General features: G+C 45.9%; 1 protein-coding gene across 2 annotated transcripts in view; it reads left to right on the forward strand.

Annotated features, from left to right (window-relative positions):
* Positions 1-18,945, forward strand: part of commd10 (COMM domain containing 10) — a 216,980-nt gene that overhangs the window by 90,172 nt on the left and 107,863 nt on the right. The window contains exon 6 of one of the 2 annotated variants that reach the window (XM_072516496.1): positions 14,989-15,081. The exons of the other annotated variant lie outside the window; for it this stretch is intronic. Within the exon in view, the coding sequence (XP_072372597.1) occupies positions 14,989-15,003 (15 nt within the window). The 3' untranslated portion in view covers positions 15,004-15,081. Of the gene's footprint in view, positions 1-14,988; positions 15,082-18,945 lie in introns of those variants that run through there. 2 annotated transcript variants of the gene reach the window in all.

Consider the following 18,945-nt stretch of genomic DNA (forward strand, 5'->3'; position numbering starts at 1 on the left):
TAACCCCACCGAACCTGTACATACCTGGACACCAAGGGGCAATTTAGCATGGCCAATTCACCTAACCTGCACATCTTTAGACTGGGAGGAAACCGGAACACCCGGAGGAAACCCACACAGACACCGGGAGAAAATGCAAACTCCACACAGTCACCCTAGGCCAGAAGTGAACCCGGGTCCCTGGTGCTGTGAGGCAGTCGTGCTAACCACTGTGCCACTAACACTGTGTACCCGCCGCCGCTTTATAGTGTGAAGGAACTTCAAGCTACAGCAGGTTGTAGTGTAGAATTGATTTTTCTATTGTTGTACGATGCAGTTTCTGTAAACCTGTAAGAGTACTCTAAATGCATCGGGCAGCATGGTGGCACCAGTGGCTAGCACTTCTGCATTTGGCGTTGAGGACCCGGGTTCAATCCCGGCCCCAGGTCACTGTCTGTTTGGTGTTTGCACATTCTCCTCGTGTCTGCATGGATTTCACCCCCACAACCCAAAAATGTCCAGGTTAGGTGGATTGACCATGCTAAATTGCCCCTTAATTGGAAAACAAAATAATTGGGTACCTTTTATAAAAAAAAAAAAAAACATTTTTTAAGTACTGTAAATTTATACGTGCTGATTTGGGCAGAGTTTCTGTTCTGTGCTGATATTCAATACGAGGCATTTTAGTAACTTAATTTCTGACTCCTACTCCAAAAGAAGGCTTGCAAAGGAATCCAATGCATACCAAAGGAGATCGGAAATTAAAGGCCGGTTAAAAGATTTTAGAGTCCATTAAAGATGAGATTGCAGAGTACTTGGAAGCACGGTAGCACAGTGGTTAGCACAGTTGCTTCACAGCTCCAGGGTCCAAGGTTCGATTCCTGGCTTGGGTCACTGTCTGTGCAGAGTCCGCACATTCTCTCCGTTTCTTCATGGGTTTCCTCCAGGTACTCCGGTTTCCTCTCACAGTCCAAAGATGTGCAGGTTAGGTGGATTGGCCATTCTAAATTGCCCTTGGTGTCCAAAAAGCTTAGGTGGGGTTACTGGCTTACAGGGATAGGGCGGAGGTGTGGGCTTAAGTCGGGTGCTCTTTCCAGGGGCTGGTGCAGACACGATGGCCTGAATAACCTCCTTCTGCACTGTAAATTCTATGATTCTAAGTGCATGATAAAATAGGGCTGAGTCAGCACGGCTTCGTCAAGGGGAGGTCATATCTGACAAATCTGTTAGAACTCTTTGAGGAGGTAACAAGGAAGTTAGACAAAGGAGAACCAGTGAACATAATCAATTTAAATTTCCAGAAGGTCTTTGACAAGGACAGAATAGGAGGCTGTTAAGAGCCCTTGGTGTTAAGGGTAAGATGCTGACATGGATAGAGGATTGGCTGACTGGCAGAAGGCAGGGAGTGTTGATAAAGGGGTCTTTTTCAGGATGGCAGCCGGTGACTAGTGGTGTGCCCCAGGGGGTCAGTGTTGGGACCGCAAATTTTCACAATATATGTTAAGAATCGGGAAGAAGAAACTGAGGGCACTGTTGCAAGTTTGCAGATGACATGCAGAGGGTCGGGTAGTATTGGAGAAGCTGGGGGGTTACAGAAGGTCTTGAACAGGCTAGGAGAATGGGCAAAGAAGTGGCAGATGGAATACAATGTGGAAAAATGAGGTTGTGCACTTCGCTGGAAAGAATGGAGGCATAGACTATTTTCTAAATGGGGAAAGGCTTCGGGAACCTGAAGCACAAAGGGACTTGGGAGCCCGAGTTCAAGATACTCTTAAGGTTAACATGCAGGTTCAGTCGGCAGTTAGGAAGGCAAATGCAATGTCAGCAGTTATGACAAGAGGGCTAGAATACAAAAGCAGGGATATACTTCTGAGGCTGTATAAGGCTCGGGTCAGACCCCATTTGGAGTATTGTGAGCAGTTTTGTGGCCTCTTATCTAAGGAAGGAGGTGCTGGCCTTGGAAAGGGTCAGAGAGGAGGTTCAAAAGAATGATCCCTGGAATGAAGGACTTGTCACATGAGAAGTCGTTGAAGACTCTGGGTCTGTGCTCATTGGAGCTTAGAAGGATGAGGGGAGAATCTTAGTGAAACTTACAGGCTGCTGAGAGGCCTGGATATAGTAAAAATGGAGAGGATGTTTTCACTAGTAGGAAAAACTAGAACCTGAGGACAGCCTCAGACAGAAGGAAATTCTTCAGCCAGAGAGTGATGAATCTGTGAAACTCTTTGCCGAAGAAGGCTGTGGAAGTCAAATCACTGAGTGTATTTAAGACAGAGGTAGATAGGTTATTGGTTAATAAGGGGTTCAGGGTTTATGGGGAGAAGGCAGGAGAATGGGGATGAGAAACATATCAGCCATAATTGAATGGCAGAGCAGACTCGATGGGCCGAATGCCTATGTCTTATGGTCTTATTGTCAAAGCTGAACATCAGATTTACAGCTGTGTTGCTATATTTTAATTATCATTTTTACACTTCCTGTAGGATGTAAAGTAGAATCTTCTGCTCTCTCTGATGGACAACTTAGACACAGGAAAGTGGCTGAAATTCCACTGCCTTCCCACCTTCGGCAGAATTAGGTTTGGTGGGGGGAGAATGCTAGCCGCAGGTATGAAGAGTGGCAGCAGGTTTGTAGACATAGAACATACAGTGCAGAAGGAGGCCATTCGACCCATAGAGTCTGCACCGACCCACTTAAGCCCTCACTTCCACCCTATCCCCGTAACCCAATAACCCCTCTTAACCTTTTTGGTCACGAAGGGCGATTTATGATGGCCAATCCACCTAACCTGCACGTCTTTGGACTGTGGGAGGAAACCGGAGCACCCGGAGGAAACCCATGCAGACACAGGGAGAACGTGCAGACTCCATACAGACAGTGACCCAGCGGGGAATCGAACCTGGGACCCTGGCGCTGTGAAGCCACAGTGCTATCCACTTGTGCTACCGTGGTGTGCACGACAGATAAAACTGTGTAGCTCGTTACTGGGTGGTGGGCCCTCAATCAAAGGGGCTGATTGAGGATCTTGACAACAGGAGGGGGAAGGGCACCGAGAGGCACCCCCTGCCTCCTGCCCTACCACAATCACATTACTTTCCTCTGGCCATTACTTATTCCGCGATCCTGGAATGCCAGTGTTTTTCCTGCAGCAGCCGCCACCACTTTTCCTGTGGTACTGCTGAGCACACAGCTGCCAGCCTCTGATTGGTTGGCAGCTCTCGGTCGGCAAGACCTTCGCCCCTGGCATCTGGACGCCTAGGGGAAACCTACCCCCTGGTTTCTTTACCACTGCCTGATTGACTTATGGTTTGGCGTGACCTCCAGAAAAGTCACTGGGTGTTGGTGTCGCTGGCGAGGCCAGCATTTCTATTGCCCATTTTAATTACCTTTATAAAGGTGGTGGTGAGCCGCCTTCTTGAGCTGTTGTAATTCATGTGGTGTGGGCACACTCTCAATGCTGTTTGGAAGGTGAAGTTAGTAATTGTAAAAAATAGTAAGTGATTGTAATAAAAATACAATGCTGATGCTGTGGATGGGACAGTTGGAGATTTTCTTTGCATTACGCAGGTTTTTCTTGTATCCTGGCGTCTTCCATTAATAACATAATGTGGCTACTAATGGTTTTGTTGGAATGTCCTGCAGTATTTGATGATTTTTTAAAAAGTCATCAAAACAATCTCGTGTGCATGTTATACCATCATATTATATGCTCTTGTTGACAGATTGATTAACTACACTTTTTCTATTTATTTTTATGGTTAAATGAGCAAGCTCAGCGACCATTATTTTGTTCTCAAAATCGATCAAAAGCTCGGTTCAAAAGAAGTTGAGTCTAATGCCATGATTTCCCACACAGCCAATTAATTGGAAAATCGTACAGCTGAAGTTTAAACTTTTTAAAGTGCTTTGAATTGAGTTTAGGTGAGTGGTGACATTTTCTTTGGCCTGGAGATATACTGTGAACCTTTGAGCCTTGTTGGGGTTTACTTTTAAAAGGTACTAAATCTTAGTAACTTTGAAGATCTAAAGAACATCACTGACAATTTAAAATGTTAAAGTATATAGTGGCTTGATAATAGCACTACAGACCAAGGTGACCGGTTCCTAAATATATAGCTGCTAGGCTGGGACTGAGATTGGTGGCGAGGGAACTAACAAGTGGGAACAACACACTTGACCTCATCCTCACCAACCTGCCTGTTACAGATGCATCTGTCCATGACCATATCGGTAGGAGTGACCACTGCACTCTTATCGTATTGTGTGATACTACCACCATGCTAAATGGGAGAGACTTTGAACAGATTTAGCAACTCAAGACTGAAGTTGCAACACAGACGACATGCATTCCAAACAGCATACAGAAAGTAATAGACAGAGCTAAGCAATCCCACAGCCAACAGATCAAATGTAAGCTCTGCAGTCCTGCCATATCCAACTGTGAATGGTGGTGGACAATGACAACTCAGTGGAGGAGGAGGCTCCACAAGTATCCACATCCCATCGTACTCACCCCTGTCTGCATCAATGGTGCTGAGGTGGAGATGGTTGACAGCTTCAAATTCCTAGGGGTGCACATCATCAACAATCTGTGTTGGTCCACCCACGTCGAGGCTACGACCAAGAAAGCACAAACAACGCCTATACTTCCTCAGGAAACTAAGGAAATTCAACATGTCCACATTGACTCGTACCAATTTTTACAAATGCACCATAGAAAGCATCCTATCTGGCTGCTCAACCAAGATCATAAGATACAGAGAGTCATGAGCATAGCCCAGTCCATCACATGAACCTGCCTCCCATCCATTGATTCTGTCTACACCTCTCACTGTCTTGGGAAAGCAGGCAGCATAATCAAAGACCCCTCCTACTTGGGTCATACACTCTTCAAACCTCTTCCATTGGGCAGAAGGTACAAAAGTCTGAGGACACAGACTAACAGCTTCAAAAATAGCTCTTTCCCCATTGTTACCAGACTCCTGAATGACCCTGTTATGGACTGAACTGATCTCTCCACGCATCTTCTCTAGTACTGCACTATGTATGCTTCACCCAATATCTAGGTATATGTATTTACGTTGTGTATCTATTGTACACCGAACAATACGTTTCACTGTACCTCGGTACACATGACAATAAATCCAAATCCAATCCGTACTAAAGATAAGGCTGAAGCATTTGCTACAACCTTCAGCTAGACGTGCCAAATGGATGAACCAGGGGGAAAACCCTCCATTGTTTGGAGTCATGCCTTGCACAAAGGAAAATGGTTGTGGTGGTTGGAGGTCAATCATCTTTGTTCCAGGACATCACTGCAGGAGTTCCTCAGAGTGGTGCAGTAGGCGCAACTATCTTCAGCTGCTTCATCAATGACCTACCTTCCACCATAAGGTCAGTGGTGGGGATGTTTGCTGATGAGCATATGTTCAGTATCATTTGTGACTCCTCAAATACCGAAGTAGTCCATATCCAAATGCAGCATGACCTGGACAATATCCAGCTTTGGACTGACGAGTGGCAAGTAACATTCATGCCACACATTACCAGGCAATGACCATCTTCAGCAATAGAGGATCTAACCATCGTCACTTGACAATTAATGGCATCACCATCACTGAATCCCCCACTATCCACATTCTGGGGGTTATCATTGATCAGAACCTGAATTAGACGAGCTATATTAATACTGTGTGGCTACAAGAGCAGGTCAGAGGCTAGGAATCTTGCAGCGAGTAACTCGCCTCCTGTCTCCCCATGACCTGTCCACCATCTACAGGCATAAGTCAGGATTGTGACTTGCGTGGATGAGTGCAACTCCAAAAACACTAAAGTTTGTCACCATCCAAGACAAAGCGGCCTGCTTGATTGTTCCCCCTTCCACAAACATTCACTTCCTCCATCACTGGTGAACAGTGACAGCTGTGTGTACAATCTACAAGATGCACTGCAGAAACTCTTAGGCAACAACTTCCAAACCTACGACCATTACCATCTAGAAGGACAGAAGCAGCAGATACCTGAAAACACCACCACCTGGAGGTTCACCACCCTGACTTGGAAATATATCGCCGTTCCTTCACTGTTGCTGCGTCAAAATCCTCCAACTCTCCGTAACAGCATTGTGTGTGTACCTACACCTCGAGAAGTGCAGCGGGTCATGAAGGCAGCTCACCGCCACCTCAAGGGCAGCAAGGGATGGACAATAAATGCTGGTCTCCGCTGTGAATACAGCAAACCATAAAATGACATCAACCAGTAAGATGGGATCAAACAACTCGTACAATGAAATGATTACCCTTCCAGATGTCAAGGGCGAAATTCTCCGGAAACGGCGCGTTGTCCGCCGACTGGCACCCAAAACGGCGCAAATCAGACGGGCATCGCGCCGCCCCAAAGGGCGGGCGGAAAAAGCCTTTGGTGCCCCGCCAGCTGGCGCGGAAATGACATCTCCGGGCGGCGCATGCACTGAAGCGTCAGCGGCTGCTGACAGCATTCCCACGCATGCGCAGTGGAGGGAGTCTCTTCTACCTCCGCCATGGTGAAGGGAAAGAGTGCCCCCACTGCACAGGCCCGCACGTGGATCGGTGGGCCCCGATCGCGGGCCAGGCCACCATGGGGGCACCCCCCGGGGCCAGATCGCCTTGACCCGCCGGTAAGGTAGGTGGTTTAATTTACGCCGGCGGGACAGGCATTTTAGCGGCGGGACTTCAGCCCATCCGGGCAGGAGAATCGCGCGGGGGCGCCCGCCAACCGGCGCGGCGCGATTCCCGCCCCCGCCGAATCTCAGGTGCCGGAGACTTCGGCAACCGGCGGGGGCGGGATACACGCAAGCCCTGGCGATTCTCCGGCCCGGCGGGGGGGTCGGAGAATTTCGCCCCAGGTGTCAGTCAGGTACACCAACACACAGAGAAAGCCATAGAATTCTCTCGAGTGCAGAAGGAGGCCATTCTGCCCATTTAGTCAGCACCAACTTCTTAAAGAACACCCTACCTAGACTCACTCCCTCACTCTATCCCCACCTAATCGTTGGACTGTGGGAGGAAACCGGAGCGCCCGGAGGAAACCCATGCAGACACTGGGAGAACGTACAAACTACACAGACAGTCACCCGAGGTCGGAATTGAACATGGGTCCCTGGTGCTCTGAGGCAGTAGTGCTAACCACTATGTCACCGTGCCATAATTAAATGAAATAATTTACTTACGAAAAACTGCTTCCCCCTTCCTTTCCCCAATGCAGAGCCCTGCCTCTTCCCCAACCCCCATCGTTTTCAACCAACAGATTCTTTACTATTCTAAATGATGGGGTACACTGCTAGTTGCCACCGTCACATTCAGTCTTCATGTGAATCTTATAATCAAGCTACAACTGAGCCTGTGCTTCCATTCACGCACACAAGCACGCTCTTTCCTTGAGACAACGGGTGTCTCGGCCGCTGACTAGAGATCCGATGGGAAACCTTTTATGGGATCAAGGACTCACAATGGCGGTAAATCCTGCCTGTCAAGAGCTGTTGGCCAAATAGCAGCCAGCAGCTGTTTTGCTCAACAGTGCCAACATGGAGGAGGTGACTCTTGCTGGAATGACATCCGTTGGATGTCCAGGATTTCTTAGTGACCCAAACCAGAGGTAAGTGATGGCAGGAGGGATTTGTGAGTTGGGCCGCAGGTAAGGATTATAGGGGGGGGGCTCTCAGCAGGACCTCACCCCTTCCTAGTCGGTGTCCCTTGATCTATCTGGGAGACCAGAAGCAACCCACAAAGGTTTGCTTGCTGTGTTCCTGGCTTGTCAGGCCCCGTACCCACTGCTGTGTAATACCAGCAGCAGCAGGAGGCCCCTAAGTGAGCATTATTTAGCCACTTAAAGTGCTCAGTAGTCAGCTTGGCGGGAAGGCCCTCCACAGGCATTCCTGCTACAGACTTGATTAGGCTGGAGGTGAAGGTGCAGGGTTCGCACCCTCCCATCTGTTTCAATGGCCCCATGCCTCCAAACCTGTCACACAGGAGGGCATAAACTATCCCCCGGGCAGTTAGAGAGAAAAGAAAATAGGAGGAGGAGCAAGGGAGCAAAATTCCCAGGGAAGCGCTGGATTTATAACGAAAGGTGTACAAAGAACAAAGAAATGTACAGCACAGGAACAGGCCCTTCGGCCCTCCAAGCCCGTGCCGACCATACTGCCCGACTAAACTACAATCTTCTACACTTCCTGGGTCCGTATCCTTCTATTCCCATCCTATTCATATATTTGTCAAGATGCCCCTTAAATGTCCCTATCGTCCCTGCTTCCACTACCTCCTCCGGTAGTGAGTTCCAGGCACCCACTACCCTCTGCGTAAAAAACTTGCCTCGTACATCTACTCTAAACTTTGCCCCTCTCACCTTAAACCTATGCCCCCTAGTAATTGACCCCTCTACCCTGGGGAAAAGCCTCTGACTATCCACTCTGTCTATGCCCCTCATAATTTTGTATACCTCTATCAGGTCGCCCCTCAACCTTCTTCGTTCCAGTGAGAACAAACCGAGTTTATTCAATCGCTCCTCATAGCTTATGCCCTCCATACCAGGCAACATTCTGGTAAATCTCTTCTGCACCCTCTCTAAAGCCTCCACATCCTTCTGGTAGTGTGGCGACCAGAATTGAACACTATACTCCAAGTGTGGCCTAACTAAGGTTCTATACAGCTGCAACATGACTTGCCAATTCTTATACTCAATGCCCCGGCCAATGAAGGCAAGCATGCCGTATGCCTTCTTGACTACCTTCTCCACCTGTGTTGCCCCTTTCAATGACCTGTGGACCTGTACTCCTAGATCTCTTTGACTTTCAATACTCTTGAGCGTTCTACCATTCACTGTATATTCCCTACCTGCATTAGCCCTTCCAAAATGCATTACCTCACATTTGTCCGGATTAAACTCCATCTGCCATCTCTCCGCCCAAGTCTCCAGACAATCTAAATCCTGCTGTATCCTCAGACAGTCCTCATCGCTATCCGCAATTCCACCAACCTTTGTGTCGTCTGCAAACTTACTAATCAGACCAGTTACATTTTCCTCCAAATCATTTATATATATTACAAAGAGCAAAGGTCCCAGCACTGATCCCTGTGGAACACCACTGGTCACAGCCCTCCAATGAGAAAAGCATCCCTCCATTGCTACCCTCTGCCTTCTATGGCCTACCCAGTTCTGTATCCACCTTGCCAGTTCACCCCTGATCCCGTGTGACTTCACCTTTTGTACTAGTCTACCATGAGGGACCTTGTCAAAGGCCTTACTGAAGTCCATATAGACAACATCTACTGCCCTACCTGCATCAATCATCTTAGTGACCTCCTCGAAAAACTCTATCAAGTTAGTGAGACACGACCTTCCCTTCACAAAACCGTGCTGCCTCTCACTAATACGTCCATTTGCTTCCAAATGGGAGTAGATCCTGTCTCGAAGAATTCTCTCCAGTAATTTCCCTACCACTGAAGTAAGGCTCACCGGCCTGTAGTTCCCGGGATTATCCTTGCTACCCTTCTTAAACAGAGGAACAACATTGGCTATTCTCTAGTCCTCCGGGACATCCCCTGAAGACAGCGAGGATCCAAAGATTTCTGTCAAGGCCTCAGCAATTTCCTCTCCAGCCTCCTTCAGTATTCTGGGGTAGATCCCATCCGGCCCTGGGGACTTATCTACCTTAATATTTTTTAAGACACCCAACACCTCGTCTTTTTGGATCACAATGTGACCCAGGCTATCTACACCCCCTTCTCCAGACTCAACATCTACCAATTCCTTCTCTTTGGTGAATACTGATGCAAAGTATTCATTTAGTACCTCGCCCATTTCCTCTGGCTCCACACATAGATTCCCTTGCCTATCCTTCAGTGGGCCAACCCTTTCCCTGGCTACCCTCTTGCTTTTTATGTACGTGTAAAAAGCCTTGGGATTTTCCTTAACCCTATTTGCCAATGACTTTTCATGACCCCTTCTAGCCCTCCTGACTCCTTGCTTAAGTTCCTTCCTACTTTCCTTATATGCCACACAGGCTTCGTCTGTTCCCAGCCTTTTAGCCCTGACAAATGCCTCCTTTTTCTTTTTGACGAGGCCTACAATATCACTCGTCATCCAAGGTTCCCGAAAATTGCCGTATTTATCTTTCTTCCTCACAGGAACATGCCTGTCCTGTATTCCTTTCAACTGACACTTGAAAGCCTCCCACATGTCAGATGTTGATTTGCCCTCAAACATCCGCCCCCAATCTATGTTCTTCAGTTCCCGCCTAATATTGTTATAATTAGCCTTCCCCCAATTTGGAGGTGGTGATAAGCTAAAAGTCCTTCCATCCAATCCCAGAATTTATTCTTTGGGAATTTGGTGAGCTAAACCAAGAGTAGAATAGAATCCCGACCGTGCAAAAGGAGGGTATTCAGCCCATTGTGTCTGCACTGATCCTCTGAAAGACAATCTAATCTCGGCCCAGTCCTCCCCCTCCATGTATTCCCACCTAGGGGCAATTTAGCATGGTCAGTCCACCTAACCTGCACATCTTTGGACTGAGAGGAAACCGGAGCACCCGCAGGAAACCCACGCAAACATATGGAGAATGTGCAAACTCCACACAGTCACCGAGGTTGGAATCGATCGATTGATTGATTTGATTTATTGTCACATGTATTTGTAAGGAGCATCCAGGAGAGTTTTTTTTAGAGCAGTATGTAAATAGTCCAACTCGGGAAGGGGCCATACTGGACCTTGTATTGGGGAATGATCCCGGCCAGGTGGTTGAAGTTTCAGTCGGTGATTACTTTGGGAATAGCGATCACAATTCCGTACGTTTTAGAATACTCATGGACAAAGACGAGAGTGGTCCTAAAGGAAGAGTGCTAAATTGGGGAAAGGCCAAGTGTAACAAAATTCGGCAGGAGCTAGGGAATGTGGATTGGGAGCAGCTCTTGAAGGATAAATCCACATTTGAAATGTGGGAGTCTTTTAAGCAAAGGTTGATTAGAGTGCAGGACAGACATGTCCCTGTGAAAATGAGTGATAGAAATGGCAAGATGAGGGAACCATGGATGACGGGTGGAATTGTGAGACTAGCTAAGATGAAAAAGGAAGCATACATAAGATCGAGGCGACTTAAAACTGATGAAGCTTTGGAGGAATATAGGGAAAGTAGGACAAATCTCAAACGCGCAATAAAGAGGGCTAAAAGGGGTCATGAAATATCTTTGGCTAACAGGTTTAAGGAAAATCCCAAAGCTATGTATTCGTACATAAGGAACAAGAGGGTAACTAGAGAAAGGATTGGCCCACTCAAAGACAAAAGAGGGAATTTATGCGTGGAGTCAGAGGAAATGGGTGAGATTCTTAATGAGTACTTTGCATCGGTATTCACCAAGGAGAGGGACATGACGGATGTTGAGGCTAGGGATGGATGTTTAAATACTCTAGGTCAAGTCGGCATAAGGAAGGGGGAAGTTTTGGGTATTCTAAAAGGCATTAAGGTGGACAAGTCCCCAGGTCCGGATGGGATCTATCCCAGGTTACTGAGGGAAGCGAGGGACGAAATAGCTGGGGCCTTAACAGATATCGTTGCAGCATCCTTGAGCACGGGTGAGATCCCGGAGGATTGGAGAATTGCTAATGTTGTCCCTTTGTTTAAGAAGGGTAGCAGGGATAATTCAGGGAATTCTAGACCTGTGAGCTTGACGTCAGTGGTAGGCAAACTGTTGGAGAAGATACTGAGGGATAGGATCTATTCACATTTGGAAGAAAAATAGACTTATCAGTGACAGGCAGCATGGTTTTGTGCAGGGAAGGTCATGTCTTACAAACCTAATAGAATTCTTTGAGGAAGTGACAAAGTTAATTGATGAGGGAAGGGCTGTAGATGTCATATACATGGACTTCAGTAAGGCGTTTGATAAAGTTTCCCATGGCAGGTTGATGGAAAAAGTGAAGTTGTATGGGGTTCAGGGTGTGCTAGCTAGATGGATAAAGAATTGGCTGGGCAACAGGAGCCAGAGAGTAGTGGTGGAAGGGAGTGTCTCAAAATGGAGAAAGGTGACTAGTGGTGTTCCACAGGGATCCGTGCTCGGACCACTGTTGTTTGTGATATATATATAAATGATCTGGATGAAGGTATAGGTGGTCTGATTAGCAAGTTTGCAGATGATACTAAGATTGGTGGAGTAGCAGATAGCGAGGAGGACTGTCAGAGAAAACAGCAAAATATAGATAGATTGGAGAGTTGGGCAGAGAAATGGCAGATGGACTTCAATCCAGGCAAATGCGAGGTGATGCATTTTGGAAGATCTAATTCAAGAGCGGACTATCCGGTCAATGGAAGAGTCCTGGGGAAAATTGATGTACAAAGAGATCTGGGAATTCAGGTCCATTGTACCCTGAAGGTGGCAACGCAGGTCGATAGAGTGGTCAAGAAGGCATACAGCATGCTTGCCTTCATCGGACGGGGTATTGAGTACAAGAGTCGGCAGGTCATGTTACAGTTGTATAGGACTTTGGTTAGGCCACATTTTGAATACTGCGTGCAGTTCTGGTCGTCACATTACCAGAAGGATGTGGATGCTTTAGAGAGGGTGCAGAGGAGGTTCACAAGGATGTTGCCTGGTATGGAGGGTGCTAGCTACGAAGAAAGGTTGAGTAGATTAGGATTGTTTTCGTTGGAAAGACGGATGTTGAGGGGGGACCTGATTGAGGTCTACAAAATTGAGATGTATGGACAGAGTGGATAGCAACAAGCTTTTTCCAAGAGTGGGGGTGTCAATTACAAGGGGTCACAATTTCAAGGTGAGAGGGGGAAAGTTTAAGGGTGATGTGCGTGGAAAGCTTTTTACGCAGAGGGTGGTGGGTGCCTGGAACGCTTTGCCAGCGGAGGTGGTAGAGGCGGGCACGATAGCACCATTTAAGATGCATCTAGACAGATATATGAACGGGTGGGGAACAGAGGGAAGTAGATCCTTGGAAAATAGGCAACAGGTTTAGATAAAGGATCTGGATCGGCGCAGGCTGGGAGGGCCGAAGGGCCTGTTCCTGTGCTGTAATTTTCTTTGTTCTTTTTTCTTTGTACCGAAGTGCAGTGAAAAGTATATTTCTGTGGCCAGGGGAACAAACACAGTACGTACATAGTAGACAAAAAGGAATAATTGACAGAGTACATTGACAAAAAGTGATTGGTTACAGTGCGGAACAAGGGGCCAAACAAAGCAAATACATGAGCAAGAGCAGCATAGGGCGTCGTGAATGGTGTTCTTACAGGGAACAGATCAGTCCGAGGGAGAGTCATAGATGTTTACAGCATGGAAACAGACCCATCGGCCCAGCTTGTCCATGCCGCCCAGTTTCTATCATTAAGCTAGTCCCACTTGCCTGCATTTGGCCCATATCCCTCTATACCCACCCTGCCCATGTAACTGTTTAACATTTTTCAAGGAAAGAATTGTACCTGCCTCTACCACTGCCTCTGGCACCCGGTTTCAGATGCTCACCACCCTCTTTGGGAAAAACTTTCTCCTCTGGTCTCTTTTGTATCTCTCCCCTCTCACCTTAAACCTATGCCCACTAGTTCTAGACTCCTCCACCTTTGGGAAAAGATGTTGACTATCTACCTTATCTATGCTCCTCATTATTTTATTGACCTCCATAAGATCACCCCGAAGCCTCTTAGGCTCCAGGGGCAGAGTCGTTGAGGAACTTGGATCCCTGGTGATGTGAGGCAGCAGTGCTAACCACTGTGTTAAACCTCTATTCCAACTCCTTACCATTCTTCCTGCTGTGACCTGATAGAAGAAAAAGATTAACTGCAATTTCCCCTGAATAAAGAGCTTAGAAATGTTGGACCGTAATTAGAAACCATCTTACTTAAGTCAAGTAAGACAACATGCTGATGTGTGGCAATGTTTATTTTGTAGCATTCAGTGACGATACAGACTGAATGAAGTAGATCCAATAGTAACAGTTGTGCTGCACGGTTGTGTTTGAAATAAAGCAATGTATTACTTTGTGCCTGGCCTCATTTTACCATTTGTTTGCTTCATCTGCTTTGAGAGATTGACAAAATATGCTTGTGAAGGGCACATATCCAGTTCAGATCACAAGGGGGCGCTGTTGTTACATCCCCGAGTTATGCATCTTACAAATAAACTCCTATAAAAGTAAGAAGCTCAAATCGCTTACGGAGCAACTGACATCATTGAGTTGGCCGGGCAGTTTATCTGTAGCTGACTGGAATTTGTAATGGAGAACCTGGGTTAAAGTGAAAATGAGGGATTAAGAAATAATTTGGTGTATAGTTTAAGCAGCATTAAAAGCTTCAACATTGGAACAATGCTTACCTTTCCTTTTGGCAGAAAACCATGTACATCGAGGAACAAAGGAGCATATTACAGTTTGGGCCACAGTGATAGTTAATGCTTTAAAACTTGCAATCTTTGACCATTTTATATCTATTTTTAAAAAAATATAAATTTGGAGTACCCAAATCATTTTTTCCAATTAAGGGGCAATTTAGCGTGGCCAATCCACCTTCCCTGCACATCTTTTGGTTGTGGGGGCGAAAACCAAGCAAACGCTGGGAGAATGTGCAAACACCACACGAACAATGACCCAGATCCGGGATCGAACCTGGGACCTCGGTGCCATGAGGCAGGAGTGCTAACCACTGCACCACTGTGCTGCCCTATTTTTTATCAAGTTTACTTTATATACTCGCACAATATAAATTAGATATATTTAGGGTGTCATGTAAAGTCAATTCAAAAACCAAACATTTTGCATTGGAAACCCTAATTACAATGTTACTTACCGGTGTAATATGTAATGTCAGTAAATGTTAATAAGTTCAAAATGGATTTTGCCATGTGTAGAACCTGACTTCCAATACATACCGAAACATAATGTTTTGGCCCAGTCAACAGTTTCAATGTATCAATAGATATTGTTTTCTTTTGCATGTTTCATGAGCTTTTATTATATTCCGTGTGGTTGTGATTATAGAAGTCTGGAACATGAGTGAAGTGGAGCAATCAAGTCAGGAATGTCAAAGGGATGAAGAGTCAGGCTGAAACTGAGGTGAAGTGAGAATGTTGCAGTATCTCTTTTCTGTTGACTGGCAAATAGAAATGACATGGATTGTTGGTCAAGCTTGGGAGCTCAGTCTTCTGGTGGAATGAGACAAAGGTGAGAGGAAATGGCAGCTTGGTAGTCAACATATTTGCATTATTACTGTCAAAACAAAAATCTGCCAGAAAGAATTCCCCTTCCTTGTAATGAGTTTACTTGGGTTGAATCATCCCCTCAGGCCCGAATCCCGACAAACATGACTGGAAGTATGGGGCAATTACACTCTGAGGCAGAGTATCTGACTGTTGACTGTCTTTGAGGATTTTGTAACCCCTGGAATTGCTGTGACCGTGCCCCCCCCCCCCCCCCCCCCCCCCCATAAGCCTCGTTCTCTGGAATTGGAAGGCTCTGACTTCAGTGATCCTTGACCAACTATCGTTCAGCCCATTACTATTGGTCAGCCCCTGACACACTGAAATTGCCCCTTATTATCCTCAATCTACTATCTATCATCCTTTACCTATCATCCTTTACCTGCTCTCTCATCGTTGACTCTTAGGACTTCGACATTGGCCTTTCCTTTATAACCCAAGATTTCCCTAAAATCCATGTCAATGTCCAAATGCAGGACAACCTGGACAATATGCAGACTTGGGCAGGGAGGTGACAAGTAACATTCGCATCACACAAATGCCAGTCGATGACCATCTCCAATAAGAGAGAATCTAGCCATTGCCTGTTGACATTCAATGGCATTACTATCATTGGATCCTCCACTATCAACATCCTTGGAGTTATCATTGACCAGAAACTGGACTAGCCATATAAATATAAATACAGGGATGGCCAATAAATGCTAACCTAGCCAGTAACACTGACATCCCATGAATGAATATTTACAAAATCATGCTTGACTTACTGTCTGTAGACATTGACCTTCCCTCTGTAATTCAGCTGCCTCCCTCTGTTCCCCCATGAGCTTTTGGAGGGCTGCCCCCTCCCTCTCATTCAGCTTTGTTCCTTTCCCCTTGCACAGCTGCCACCTGATCGCACTACATCAACGCCTCCTCCTTGGTTCAGCAAACTCCCCGTACACGAAAAGCAGCTCCTACTCCATTTCCATAAATCTGTAGACTATCTCCCCGGCTGCATGTCACCTTGAACCAATCATTAACCTGATGGCACATGTTCCTCCATTGCTGCATATCTAAGTGTGAAAGTACCATTTAATCTTGTGTTTTACTGAGAATACATGCCATGCAAATCTGCTGCTTGTCATTGGGAAGCAGGGTCCGCCCTCAACCTAATGGCAACTTAATAAACAGCTTTCATTCTACGTCGGAACGCTGATATTTTGCCTGTTGCCTACCTCGTTTGCTGTTCCAGGGATCTTTATAAGATTTGGCCCCAAGGTTTAAATTTTCCATTTCCATTGCAGGCAGGGAGTGGTTGCAAATGACCAGTCCAGTCATGCTCAGTGAATGGCCAATTTAGCTGTCAAACGAAATATAAAACTCTGAATTGTTATTTGCTTTTACCAATCTATGCCACACATATGCACAAAACTAGAGTTTTTCTGGGCACGATACCCACTGAAATAGGGTATAGCTGAACTGTGATATATTCTAAGAGGATGTTAGGTGGATGTGAAATGTTTGGCATGGTGATGCCAGGCCCCAAGGAAAGTTGCCCAGGTTCAATGGAATGATGAGGTGATCAGGGTAGTACCATACATTGAAATAACTCCCCTGCACCTTACTGGATAGTGCCATGGATCTTTTAATGTCCACCTTAACTTTTACCAACAGATTCCTGGAGCTTTGGTGGGCAGGATGCTTTTATTTGATTGGGTTGATTAATTCTTTTGGAAGTGAGAGTTGGTGCTTCCTGAGTGCACATGCCTCCCACATCTTTGCTATATTAAAAGAAGCCATCAGCTGACAGATGAGCTACCAGGAGCACCCCCTCTCACGTGAAAGCAAAACATGTTGCTTACAGATGTACTGAGTTTTAATAAAAGTGACCTTGGCTAGGACACAAAATGGCAGATACTTCTCTGATTAAAAAATCAACAACAGTAAAACCATGCATATTTTTAATCGTACCGGGATTCCTCAACCATTCATGAGGTAGACACACGAGTTGCTGAGTGCCTACACCTTCATACAATAACTTTAACTTCAGGAGGTAGAATGGGGGTCAAACTGGCGGTTAGAAGGCAAAACTTTCTGAGTGTGACACATGCAGAGGAATGTCAAACGTTGGTATCATGAGCAAACATCTAAACTCCAATGAATTTGGTCCGATCTGCTCAACCATGCTTCATAAGACTCACTTCATCCCAGGAATCAACCAGTGAAACTTCTCTGAACTGCCTCCTGTGCAAATATATTTCCCCTTGAGCAAGGAGGCCAAACAATAAGTAGTACTGCCAGGTGTGTACTCACTAATGCCCCTTACAGTTACACCAGTAGGAGGACCCCATGGAAGATGAGGAATATTAGAGTGTTCTGCCCTTTGTACGGATTTGTGTAATCCTATCATGACGCAGGTCTTTAATAGCTAAACTGTTCTCTAAATTGTAATCAGATTATATCTAAGCATGTTTATCTTCACCATCACTCCCTCTGTGGACATAATTCAGAAAACACCGATCCTGGAACAAGATCTTTCTCATTTACAGTACAATTCCGTTCAGCACTATCAAGTAGAGTCAACATTGTTTTATGAATGAGAAATTGTGCTTGAAAAATTGTGTTCTTCAATGATGTAATGAGCAGGGTGAAATCAGAGATATAGTGTATTTGGTTTTCCAAAAGGTATTTGATGGGATCCCACATAAAAGGTGGCACAAGATAGGGTAGCTGAATAAGTAAAAACTTGGCAGATGGAGTATAATATGGGAAATAGTGAGATGGTCCACTGAAGAATAGGAAAGAAAAATGTTATTTAAATGGAAATAGACTACAGAATTCTGTAGTACAGAGAGATCTGGGTGTCCTACATAAACCACAGAAAATGTTAACATGTAGTTAACAACAGGGGCGGCATGGTGGCTCAATGGTTAGCACTGCTGCTTCACAGCGCCAGGGACCTGGGTTCAATTCCGGACTTGCTGATAGTGTAGAGTTTGCACGTTCTCCCCGTGTCTGCATGGGTTTCTTACTACAGTTCAAAGATGTGCAGGTTAGGTGGATTGACCATGCTAAATTGCCCCTTAGTGTTCAAGGGTTAGTTAAGGTGAAGGGGAGAGGGTGGGACGTGGGTCGAGGTGGGGTAATCTTTCGGTGGGTTGGTGCAGATTCAATGGGCCGAATGGCCTCCTGCATTGTATGGATTCTATGATTCTAAGGTACAGCTAATATTTAGGAACGGAAATAGAATATTGGCCTTTATTGCAAGGAGAATAGAATAAAAAAGTATTGCAAGGAGAATAGAATAAAAAGGAGGGAAATCTTACTGTTACTGTACAGGGCACCGGGAGTGCTGTTTATGGTTTGCTTAAGGGGAAATATACATGCATTGGAGGCAGTTAAAACCAGGTTCACCAGGTTGATTCCTGGAATGAAGGGAGTTGTCGCATGAGGCATGGTTGAGCAGTTTAGGCCAAATTCATTGGAGTTTCAAAGAATGAGAAAGATGTAAGATTTTTGAGAGGACTTGACAAGGTACATACTGAGAGGATGTTCCCTTCATGAAGGAATCTAGGACCATAGGACACAGTTTCAGTAGAAACACTTAAGATGGAAATGAGGGGGACTACTGGTGGTGGCCATGGAGGAATAGGTTGCACATTCGGCAGCTCCCGTCTGGAATGGACTCTCGGACCCTTTTTTCAGGAGTTTTCACGGACTTTTTTGGGCAGATTGGTGAAGCGAACACTGCCAAACG

The sequence above is a fragment of the Scyliorhinus torazame genome, chromosome 9 (assembly GCF_047496885.1).
Source record: "Scyliorhinus torazame isolate Kashiwa2021f chromosome 9, sScyTor2.1, whole genome shotgun sequence".
In the NCBI taxonomy this organism is placed as follows: Eukaryota; Metazoa; Chordata; class Chondrichthyes; order Carcharhiniformes; family Scyliorhinidae; genus Scyliorhinus; species Scyliorhinus torazame.